The sequence below is a fragment of the Falco rusticolus genome, chromosome 4 (assembly GCF_015220075.1).
Source record: "Falco rusticolus isolate bFalRus1 chromosome 4, bFalRus1.pri, whole genome shotgun sequence".
Classification (NCBI taxonomy): Eukaryota; Metazoa; Chordata; class Aves; order Falconiformes; family Falconidae; genus Falco; species Falco rusticolus.
The window spans coordinates 101,210,372-101,222,653 of record NC_051190.1 but is presented as its reverse complement, the minus strand read 5'-3'; the positions used below and the strand labels follow the sequence as shown (position 1 = coordinate 101,222,653).

The window sequence follows — 12,282 nt, the reverse complement described above, 5'->3', positions numbered from 1 at the left end:
GCGTACTGACAGCAGATGGTATTGAATGTCCTCTGGGGCTTCTTGGTTCCAACCTGTTGATTCATGTCTGTTTAGGATAAGCCCGTTATTGTTAAACATGAATATGTTAAAATACAGAGGGGTGGGGACAGGATTGTTTTTTCTTTGAACAGAAAACTGCACTAAAATCGTATGTTTGTGAAATTAAGAGACGCTGTACTTGTTTCCTTGTGAAACTGTAATTCACCCCTCCTGTGTGTGGGCGTGACGATGCGATCTATGATTGCATGATCCTGTGCAGTAGTTTCCACAGTGTGCCCATTTCGCTCGGTGCATGGGATGGGTGGGATCAATTGAACAAATGGCTATATTCACTTTATGCCCACTGCCCCCCAAATTCTCATTGTTTTCCCTCTCTGAGTGGCCTCTGCACTTTTATTTACTACACCCTAGCCAAATCCTTCACAATACAATATTCATAAATTTTACCTTGTGAATTTCAATGGTGCTCGTTATTTTGGTATCTCTACTTCAGAACTTTTAAGAAAGATATTAATGGCTTTATAGCTTTATAGGAGAGGTTTGCTAGTATCCCCATTTCGTAGGCACAGCATAGAGGTTTCAAGAGTCTTCGGTCCAAGATGGACTGACTTATATTGTGTATGATAGCTGTTGTCAGATAGTTCTGAGTACTTACTTTTATAAAGCAGAGAAAATGCAGGAAGAACAGCTTTCTTCATACTAAGTTTGCAGTTTTCTGTGTCTATACTACTTGTTTCAAGTCACACGTAGATAAAGAAGACACAGCTGATCATCTCTAGTGGAAAGCTGGGTATGAGAGACTGGGTTAGAATAGGTTTTCTGGCAAAAACCAAAGCTAATTCTGTTTACGAGGATGGTGTTTTGCAGTCTAGAAAAGGGAAATACAGACCCTTATCGGGCAATTCCTTGTTTACTGCAGACAAGCCAAAGCAGGAGGTTATGCCAGGCTCCTGAAGCCTGGCTTTCTTCCTGCTACGGTTGTTATGTTGTGTGGTGTACCAGACAGCTTGATTTCTTGTCACAAAAACAGTCTGCTGTTTCCTAAATTTGTAATCTTACAAGAAGAAAATTAGCTTTGGATGTTGTTAATGTTAAAGGTAAGGTGGAAGTGTCTATAAATTATGCAAGAGATTTGAAACATAACAAGTGAGGCCCTAAAATCAAGTGTGTTTAATTTGACATTGTAACTCTATTTGCAATAATATTCCTTGATATCTAAGTATGGGTTCACATTTATGCTCTGAACACCATATAGAAAAAGTAAAACAATTTTTAAAAAGCTATTTTCACCCATTTTAGTATTTTAATTTATAAAATATAGAAGGAAGATGATTCCCTTTCTACAGTTCTTTTCACACCTTTGCAGAAACATGTTTCGTATCCAAACTCACAGTATGTATTTTTTTATTTGACAGTAAATGCTATTATAATGTCAATATCCTTCTTCATGATAGATTCTGATACATTTTCTGAAAATTGATAGCTATTCAAAATACAGATTTAGGATAATTTTTCCTTACAAGTGCGACTCTTCATCACTAACTTCACTTACCAACAAAATTGTTAAGATGACTCATGGTAAAACAGCTAAATAAACCCCATTAAATGTTGTAGAGGTAATTCTTGGGGCTGACAATTAGGGTGCTTTGAGTTTGTTTGACCTCCTTAATGCCTGTATACTCAACAGTCTGTTAAACAAGTTAATGTAATGTAGCTTTGCATGTGTTGTGGTTCTGCTTCATGCTCCCCATGGAACAGTTTGAGAGCAGCTATTTCAGAGAGCGCTTTGAATGCTGTGTAAGCAGGGAGAGAAGATGGCAAGCGTTAAGAGTGCCAACTCTGAATATTATTTGGCAGATCATATGATTTCTTTTTAGGTATCCTAGCAGTTCTTCTAATACGACTTGGTTCATTGTTCTTTTGCTCTCAAAACAGAGGAGAAACTAGGTCAGTAGGCTATCAGACAAGCTGTCAGAACTAATCTGTGGTTACACTGCAGTAAAATCCCTCTGCAACAAAAGACAATAGAAGGTGCCTGATCCTTCATGGTACTTAAGATTTAAAATTGTACCCATATAAACTATTAATTCTGACATTTTAGCAGGGTTCAAAGTCGTCTTCCAGCTTTCACTTATTTTGTCAAGCTCTCATTTAACAGCCTTGATATTTCAGTTTTGGCTGCTTTTTTTTTTTCTTTCTCCTTTTAGACATCAGAACAAGAGACTAAAGGTCTTCCCAGCAAAAAGGGAATTGTGCAATCTATAGTAGGTCAAGGCTATCACCGTAAGATAGTCCTAGCGTCCCAGTCAATACAGAATGTTGTTTATAAGTAAGTATGTTTTCCATGGGCTATTCATTTATTTTTTTTTATCGTAGCTTTGTTAAGGATAGTATCTTTTCATCAGGAGTCTTTAAAACTGTAGTGGGATTGCTGTTTATTTTGGCATTACTAATGCAGTGAAAAGAGAGACATGCTAAAGTGCTTGAGGAGTCCTACTTAATCATTTGGATGTCTCATCTATGGTGTCCGGCAGAGGGCTTAACTGTGTATTCATTGTAACTAAGAAGGGCATTAAAGCTCAAAACTGATTTATCTGAAATTTATATTTCCAGTTAGCTACATCTGTCCTTATTTTTCTCACTTAAAAGTATGTATTTTCAGTAATCTGCTTCAGAAAAGTGCAGGAAGAACCTAGTTGGTCTGCCATAAAACTTCAAGAAGTGAAGTCAAGAAGAACAAGAGAACTTCTTGTAATTATGTGGTTGAATCTGTCCACTCTATTTGGGCATTGTGGTGTGCTTTCCATAGATAAGAACAGCAGGCTTGATACATATATTTTCTTAAATTAAATGTGTTGTATTAAACACAATTCAACTTTTTTAGGATAATTTTTTCTCTGCATTCAGATCTTTCTAGAGCTCTGCTTTTATTTTTTTAATTTAGTGGGATTGCTACTCACTAGTTAACTTCTGTGTCTCTTTAAGTGATGGGCAGTCCTCAGCAATACCTGTAGCCAGTATGGAATTTGCAGCAATTTGTCTAAGAAATGCCTTGCTGCTACTGCCAGAAGATCAGCAGGAGCCAAAGCAGGAAAATGGATCTAAAACTAGTAATCAGCTGGGGGGAAATACAGAAAACAGCGAAAGCAGTGAAGCATGCAGGTAAACGGAATTGCATATAAACCTTTTGTCCACAGTAAGTCTGGGCTGACAGTCTGTGTCTGCTACCTGTCCTGTTTGGCCAGCAGAAAAAAATAACACATTTGTAAATTCTTTTAGCAGTGGTGGGATATCTAAGGAAATTGTTTGACAGCTCATTACACTAATTGCTAGTATGCTAATTTAAGAATAAAATACTGAGTTGATTCCTACCATTCCTAACAACTTTAAGCTAGACACTGAAATTCTTCTTTTCACTGGCCATCTTTCTTTTGGTGCTGCAAATGTTATCTTTTCCCACACCCTCCCACCATGCATATTGGTATTTCTCTAATTGTAAGTGAAGTTTCACGTTACAGTGATTTTGTGTGTGTGCGCACGTGTGCCATATACTTGATCCAATATATAAACGCCCAGCAACTCAGTTGTAAACTTTTCCCCGTAATCAGATTTGACATTCATCAGCCTTAGTATGCTTTGTTGTGTTAGTTTCCCATTTCAAGTCTAAAACAAGATTTAGAAGAGAAGTAGGAAAGCAGCATGGGGCTATTGCTTAATAAATCACACTTTAAAAAAAAAAAAGTTTAAGAAAAATCATCTTTTTTCTCCTTAAAGCTTCAGAAAAAGTAACTTGTATACAATGTATGTTAAACGTTAAATAGCAGGAAGGTGTTTTAATTTTTTGTGTTGATCCTGATACGTTCTAAGCTTTGTTGGCCATAGCCTCTGCTTTCATTTAATGACCATTTTGAGAAGGGAAGAGTTACAATAACTGTTCTGGAAAAAGTGGCTATGTTAGAACTTGAACTACTTGAAGAGTAATGAAAAAATATGTTTTTGTCAGACCCAAGTATAGATAAATTTTAAGAAGGTAAGATTCATTTGTCACATGGCAGGATTTACTGCACGTGTGCTGTGTTGCATGGGCACAAGGTGCATCCTCACATATTCTGAGGTTGCCTGGAGATAGACTAGGGCTGGGGGTCTGTGGCTGTTACTGCTACAGCCACATTTGAAGGCTTTTCTCTGCAACCCTTTTTACCCAATGACAATCTTTCATGTCAAGTGACCAAATGATTTATAAAAGTCATGTGCGTGCATGTGTGTGTGTGCATGCGCTTTTTTTCTTTTTACCTTTCTGAAGTCAGAGGTTGTGAACTAACTTCCCCTGGTAAGCTGTAAGCAGCCCATTGAGACGAAACTCCTCTGGTTTAAATGTGACTTCAGTTTTAAGCTTATGAGACCCATGAAAGGGCAGTGATGAAAACAAAATGATAGGTCTTACTCAGACAAGACCTCCTTTTTTGTTTTGGTTGGGGGGGGTGGGGGCGTGGTGGGCGTTTTTGTAGGAGTGAGGAAAGGAAAACATGCCCTGTATGGGAAGATCCTTTAATACCTTCTGTTTTCGAAACCAGATGCTTCTTCAGGTTAAAAAAAAAATTTTTTTTTAGAAGACCCCCTTGTGTCTCCCAGTGGTCATTGCCAATTTCAAAATATCTGGCAACAAGGCAGGCTGTTCTTGAATTTGTGTGTCACGTTCTGAAAGGTTCTCTAAGGATTTGTTCCTTCTGATAAGGGACCCTCTGTGAGAGAACAGTAAAACATATAAGGCATTTGAAGAAAATCACACTAATTGAACAGGATGGTTTTGAAGCAAATCCCACTAATTGAGCAGGCTGACTGTGAAGCAGATTCTTCTCTTGTTGACAAGAAAACGCTGAATACTTTCAGTGGTTAAGGGTATTTTTTTAATCTAATTTTTGGCAAAGGCATGAAGTATATATGCTGCAACAGTATTGAATACAGGTTTCCTTGGAGTCTGTTGCTATCTGTTTTGAAGGTCTAAGTCAGAGTTACCTTCCCTGTTTCTAATAAACAGATTCAAAAATACATCAATTCAAAAGTCCTTGTTAAGCAGGCAGACTCAGTTTCAATTCTGGGTTTTTTAATCTATTTCTAAACCTTAGTGTCTCTCTCTGCCAAGGTGCAGCTGTCAGCCGTCTCTTCAGTTCTCGTTCCAGAAGAAGATTCTTTCAGCTGACTGGAGAGCAAAGTTGCATACTTTTTAAATAGAGTGAATACTTGCTCCCCGAAAAAAAGCCAAATGTAATCTTAAAGTGGAATTTTAGAGAAAAAAAAAAAAAAAAAAAAAGAAATAAATAAAAGTAAGAAGGAGCTAGAAGTCTAAAGGAAGCTGTAGCACTTTGGGTTATTTTTCTAGAATATTTTTGTAATATTTATGTTTCTAAATTGTCTAGGGAGAGAACTAGTTTACTGATTTTCTTACAGGCTAAAAGAAGAGAAGCTACAAATGCAGTGAGGTTTGTGTATCTCCAATTGAAAGTTCTTGTCCTACACCAAACTTCAAAAATAACTCAAGGCTGTGGAGAGTGGTGTGGGTTGTTTGGTCTATCAGTCACAAATGTCCTCATTCTTCCTTCTCAAATAGACAGTTAGGATAAGAGCATGTGCCTCAGTTTCTGCATAGCACCATTTCCCTGGTATTTAGGCTATAGAATTTTTGCTGTCCTTTTAAATGGAGTGAGTAAATGTCAATGATTATTACACTAATAACTTTTAAATTATTTATAGTAGCTCCTTATAATTAATACACTTTTTTTTATTCTAGCAATAAAAGTCATGAAGGGGATAAATTCATTGCAGCTCCACCTTCTTCACCTTTGAAGAAACAGGAATTAGAAAATTTAAGGCAAGTAAATAATACAAAATATTCACCACTAAATGAGCCCCCTCTTAAACTGTGCTATGATGCTGGTGTCATTCCTAGTTCTTTTTTTTTAGGCGCTTGCAACATTGAATTGTAGCTGTTAATCTAAGGATGCCTTTTTTCAAATATGTGTGCTTCCTTTCTTCTGGGCTTTGATTCAGAACAAATAGAAACAATCCAGAATTTCAGTTCAGAAGGTAGATCAGTCTGTTTGATCCCATTATTAATATCTTGGGCAAAACTAAAAAAATCAAGCCCCATAAATGACAAAGCAAAAAACCTGATTGTTGTGATTGGGGAAGGGGTGGAAACTACTGTGTGGTACCTTTGCCCTTTAAGGCCTTGATTCAGCTCCCACAACATTATATGCTTGTTGGATGGGGAAAAAATATGAAAGCTGTAAAAGCAGCTATGCTGCTTTCAAATGAGAACGGTCCTCCTTTCAGCAGGAATAAATCTGTAGTTCGCTTAAAATAGAAAGAAAAATTGCCTTTGTCCAGGCATTTGACTTCCTCCCCATGGAAGAACACAGGTGAAATGTGACTGTAGATTTTTTTCCTGTTCTCAAAGATCCTTAAACTACTTGTTCAGCAGTCTGAGTGCTTTCCAAACAGAATAACTCACATGTGTCTAAGTAAGTATCACGTTATCTGGAATCTCTTTACTTTTCCCCAACAAGGTTATCATTTGCTGGCAATGTTAATTATTTCAGGTGGCTGCCAGCCTGTTGAAAATCTCCCTTACTGTAAAGCTTGCACCTGCTCAGAAAAAAGAGATCTGTTTTAAGTTTCCATTATGGACAAAGCATACAGTAATTTCCCACTTAAACTCTTGGGTAAATACTCTGTTCCAGCCTAACCCCAGGTAACCTGTGTTTTATAATGACCAGTTTAACCTTTACTTTGCTCCACTATGTGTAGCAAATGTACTTGTATTCATTTAAAAGCTGTTTAGCAGGAATCTGTTAGGAGATGTTACTGAGACCTTGATTATTTATTCTCAAGTGGTACAAGAGTATGCTACTCAAAAATAGAAAGCACTGAATTAAAAGCAGTGATCTGGCTTGGTTGGGTTTTTGGGTTTTGCTGGTGGGTTTATTTTTTTCCCCCTAACTGTTGAAAATGTGGTTGCCACATGTCAAAAGTATGTGGTGTCACTTTGTGATTTTTTTTTTAAATTTTTTTTAAAAAAAAAATGTAGTCTTTCACAATCAGCTGTTGTTATCTGCTGATGAAGCCTGACAACATGTCAGGAAAAACTTAGCAGTTTAGCAAGAATTACACTGCTTCTGGTAAAGAACACAATATAAGGAAAGGAAAAGCATTGGTTTATTTTTTTGCAGTACTTGATTTGGTGGTTAAATCCAGAGGACGAAACACCCCTAGGGAGTGGTCCTGCTAAAACTTCTTCAAAGTTTCTGCACATAGCTGTGAAAAGCAAAGTACATCGCACTCAAGTGTTAGTATATTTCAGTAGTCTTGCTCACTAAGGAGCTAAGTGAGGAAACTAAAATTCTTGCCTATTCAGGGAAAATTTAGAAAAAAGTTGTGAATATTGGCAAGGACTATTCTGAGGAATAGGCCTCAGTTCAATTCAGTATTGTATTCAGTAACTTTCCCTGTTAAGTCACTGGATTACTTCTAGACCTGAAATGGGCAATTTAAATGCTTTTTTTGCATGCTTTTGTACAGTTGCACATCCTAATACAAGTTTAAAATAACTGATCAACTGTGCCCCTAAATAGTTCTTAAAATAAGCCTTTTCTAGACGGTATTTTTAATCATACGTATAGTTTGGTACTTGTGCACAAATTAGTTGAGCAGACTGTTCTCACAATAAGCAGTAATTCAATTGCAAGGTTTTAAAAACGACAAGCAGAAGTCTGAGGACACCAAATATTGCTAAGAATTTATGCATAGGTAGTGGAAACTCCAGTTTTTTCTTCTGAGTTTCTTCTAAACAATTCTGCTCCTCACTTCTCGTCCTCTGAGAAGCCGCATCCCTTACCGTGCGCTTCAGCCTGTGGTATGTTTCAGTGTGCCGGAACGACCCAACACTGTTAGGATACATCAAAAGTAAAGGAGTTCTGGTAGACCACAGTACTACGTTGGGAAAATTGTGTGGATTTTATTGTAAAAGTTGAGATGGATAGCCACAGATCTTGTTGTAGCTTTTTTCTCCCTATATTGAACAATTTTGTGTGAGAATGTTAATTTTTCCCTTCAAAGCAGCTAGAAATAAAGGAATAGATGGATCACCTGCTTTGTCCTGAACAGATTTAAACTGCAAGGCTTTGCTATAAGGCATGTGAACCAATTTTACTTTTTTTTTCCTTTCATTTGACTTTTCTGTTGGCCATCTCTAGTCCCTTATTAGGCTGGCTTTATTCTATTTACTTACATATTTTTGAAGTGTGCATATCCTAGTATTGTCTATGGTATTCCAAGAGCATTGCTGATAATTTCACAGTACTGTAAGGACCACCATTGCCCACCTATATACCTTGCCTCTTCTCCACACCTACCCAGTTTTGCCTCGTTTATCCACTTAAAGGTTTCGGCGGTCTGTTTGGCCCTGTGCTGATAATGGAAGCTTGCAGTGATTATCCCCCAAGCAGTTTCTTCTTCCTCACTCTCAGCCACTGCATAGTTAGTCCCCATCTCCCCTTTGCTGGTGCTGAATTTCCCCACAGGGTAAGCACCATTTGCGTTCTGTATTTTTTAATGTTTTGGATTGTTTTGCATGCGTTGAAAGTTAAAAAGTAGATGGTTTATCTCCACTGTTGTGCTTAGTTAGCTATTTGAAATTATTTGAGATTGGTGATGTTCTCTAAATGATTTAGAAGTGCCATTTTTGGTGCCTTCATCTTAAGTGTTGAAGAACTGGATTTGCCCTGGCTCACCCTTTGCCTGAGAAATAAGCCAAGTCAGATGTGCAGTTTGGGTTCTGTAAACTTGCAGTCTGTGTGGGCTGACAAATCTTGTTGCCTGAACCTATGCAAGAGGCTGTTTGACATAATCTGGCAGTTTAAAAAAACATTTTTCTTTTTCCTAGTGCAAAGGCAGTTTTATTTAGGGCATGCGGAGGCTCAGTGATGCTGGAAGTCTGCCGTGCTCAAAGGCGACCTGTGGAGTTTTGTCAGAATCCTGACCGGGGTGAAAAACTAGTTTGTCTTTTCCCTTGTGGTGCAATTCTTCTGCTCCGGTTAGCTGTCAGGTCTCCTGAGCGTTTGGTTTAGCCAGCTCAACAATGGATCCAAATGTGCGAGAACAGTACTGCAGGGAAGAAAACCTGAATATTTTCCTCTTTAGGTGGCTGTTGCTGAGGAATCTTCCCAGCTCTTACATGGCTTAAACAGTGACGAGTCCTGAGAGCAGAGCAGGTTTCCGTTTTTGCTGGACTTACCTATTGTGTGATCAGAGTGCATCTTGTGTTTGAACATTCAGAAATAAAAATAGGCTTTATAGAAGTTGTGGGAAATAGAAGCCTCCTATTATTGTAAGGGGCAGTAGCAGCCAGCTCTGCAGGCCTTGACTTTTGTCTAAGGGTGTTTAGCTGGTGATGCTGAGCATCTCTGCTTACTTTGAGGCAGAGATGAGAAGAGACTGGTTAGAAGCAGGCTGTTATTACGGGGGGGGGGGCTGTTTTTTGTTGGGGTTTGTTTTTTTTTACCCCTGTTCCCTCCCCCTCCCCAGCCGTAACCTTTCAGAAATATTTTAGGTTTGGGACTTGAGCTGGGGAAGCTTTCCTCTCCCTCTCTCAAGCTTTTGTATGTGTTCAGATTTGATGTGACATCTGGGCACGGTGGAGAGGAAGTGGGGGGTAGGGAGAAACACTGGAGGAGTTTCTTATCCTTCTTGCGCATAATTAAGGAGCATGCCTCCTGGGAAAGGGGAATAAAGGCACCCCAGGTCCTGCCATGAATTACATGACTTACTGCTGGACTGAAAGTGGGCTTGACAGTTGCCAGAAGGTTGGCATGGTAATAGCCCACCTACTGTCGGGAGAGTCGGAGGCTTTCCTCCCGTCGCTCCCAACCAAGAGGATCTGCTCTTCCTCCCTGGAGAAGGACAGACTCCGTGCTTACAGCAAGGCATGGTGGGCAGAGGCTTGTGCCCCGAGGACAAGGCAGCCTGCACTGACTAATGTCTTGTGAAGTGGAAAATATCCCCTCCCCGAGTGCCGTGTTTGGGGAGGGGTGGGGAGTTATTACAAAGTATAAAGCCGGGCCTAATGATGCCATCCTGACGTGGGGTTATTGTTTGAAGATGGAAAATCCGAGTAGTTCAGATTTCATTACAGGAACTGTCAGAGATTTTGTGGGTTTGGAAAGATAAGAAAGCCTGTGACAGCAACAAAATGCCACAGATCAGTCGGAGTCTCTGGCAGCGGGTTACAGCTCTCTGTTGAACACAAAACTGGAAGCACCAAATTCTCCAGTGTTTATTGTCTCCCTGTGTGCAAACGTTGTACAGTACAAGAGTGAAACATGTTACAACTTAACTGATTGCTACTGTGTGTCTGTAGATTTCTGTAAGGTACAATCCACAAATCTGCTGCCCTTTGCTGCAGCAGAAGCGGGGGAAGGCAGGGAAGTACAGATGAGAGTCCAAGGCAAAATGCATAACAAGAGGGGGAGAAAGGGAAACTGTCCATGAGAAAAATGAAACGTGGCGACATCCATCTTTTTTTCATCTGTTATTTGTGGTCAAAATTGCAAAATCTTGCTGAGCATGCCATGGTCATCCTTGGTTTACACTTGTAGAGCACAATGTGTATATTTCCTAATTCAGTGAATAGGATTGAGGCCATAGATTATGAAACACTAGCTCCTTTACTTCGTGCCTTGATGCAAAGATATTATTGAAAGTTTATGATTTGTTTCTTCAGCACTTGAAAGAAATTTAACAGCTGCATTTGGAATCACGGAATTCTCTGTTTAACATTGGCTTTCCCCCTTCCCTTTTGTTTTTCTTTTTTTTTTTCCTCCCCTTCCTCCAGGTGCTCAATACTTGCGTGTAGTGCTTACGTGGCTCTGGCTTTGGGTGATAACCTTATGGCGTTGAATCATGCAGATAAACTTCTTCAGCAACCAAAGCTGTCAGGGTCTCTTAAGTAAGTCTGATACGGTCATTTCTTCTTTCTCAGCCCTGCTTTTTGCTGGAGAGTTCTGAGTTGAAGCTTCCAATGTCTGTAGCTGCTTGCCAATTCTGTATCTGATGCAAAGAATTGCTTGGCCCGCTCCTGTTCTTGTCGAAGCCCTACCTAAATGTTCATTGACACGCAGGAACGTGAGTCCCCTCCTTTGTGTGTGACTTCCATGTAATCTGGAACCTATTGCTGCTTTTTGTTGCTATTTGTTAACCTCCAGCTACGGGTTGCCATGCAGTGGCATGGCTGTCAGGTCTCTGTCCTGATTCACTGTGGGGCTGCACATGCTTGTGTTGGCACAGCACAGAGGGCAGGAACGAGCAGCTGGGGGTAGCCGGTGGCCCAAACCAACGTGCTGCTGAAAGTTCACTTAGGAAACTACAGCCCTGGAGGGGAAGGTTTGCTCAGTCAGTAGGGTTCCAGGTCTTGGGTGTGCAGGACTGTCACTTCACCTGCTACTGTAGCTTATATAGGTTCCATTCTTCAGTTTCTCTTTTCCAGGTCTCATTTGGCACTGTATTTTTTGGAAGGATATTTAAAGCTCATTCCATTTTTACCCACCAATTCTCATACAGCTGTGCAAATTCAAAAAACCCAGCTTAGCTTCATCCTTCTGACCTTGTTTGTGCATTTAATTCCTATGTCATATACAGGATAAAATACAGCAGACTTTTAAAGCAGTAATATTTTTCAAAACTGGTAATGTCCTTGTGGGAAGTAAGCTAACTTGTGCTTATTTTATATGCTGGCAGTATACTCCATAATAGCCCATGCCAATGAAATTCTTTGGCTCCCACGCTGCAGACTACTGCAGAAGCTCATCTTTTTACGCAGTCATTGTATAAGCAAGATTTTAGAGGAGTTTACAAGGTAACACATAATTTTATGAGGGCAGTGTTACCATTATGTAATGCAAGAAATGCCAGAAGACAGGTTTTTACAAAGATAAGGAGCCATGGTCCTCAGTCCCAGGAAACTAGGCTTTTGCGCAGATCAGCAATATTGAACTGCTCCTGTTAAGTGAAATAAATTGCATGTAGAAAGTTAAGTTTGCTGTATTGGATCTGAATTGCAGAAATTATTTTGGATAACCGACTGATCCTTTACCTGATGTTTTGTAATCTGTTGCAAACTGTACAGTCAGTTTGAAGTGTACTGTATACAGCTGCACAGAACAAGCATGAACTCTTTTTGCTCAACTTTTGTTTCAGAATAAATATTTG

At 39.4% G+C, this 12,282-nt stretch overlaps 1 protein-coding gene across 4 annotated transcripts in view; it reads left to right on the top strand.

Moving 5' to 3' along the window:
* Positions 1-12,282, top strand: part of CNOT10 (CCR4-NOT transcription complex subunit 10) — a 36,416-nt gene that overhangs the window by 19,441 nt on the left and 4,693 nt on the right. For all 4 annotated transcript variants that reach the window (XM_037383465.1, XM_037383463.1, XM_037383464.1 and 1 more), the window contains exons 11-14: positions 2,229-2,350; positions 3,007-3,183; positions 5,810-5,890; positions 10,910-11,023. In XM_037383465.1, the coding sequence (XP_037239362.1) occupies positions 2,229-2,350; positions 3,007-3,183; positions 5,810-5,890; positions 10,910-11,023 (494 nt within the window). The remainder of the gene's footprint in view (positions 1-2,228; positions 2,351-3,006; positions 3,184-5,809; positions 5,891-10,909; positions 11,024-12,282) is intronic.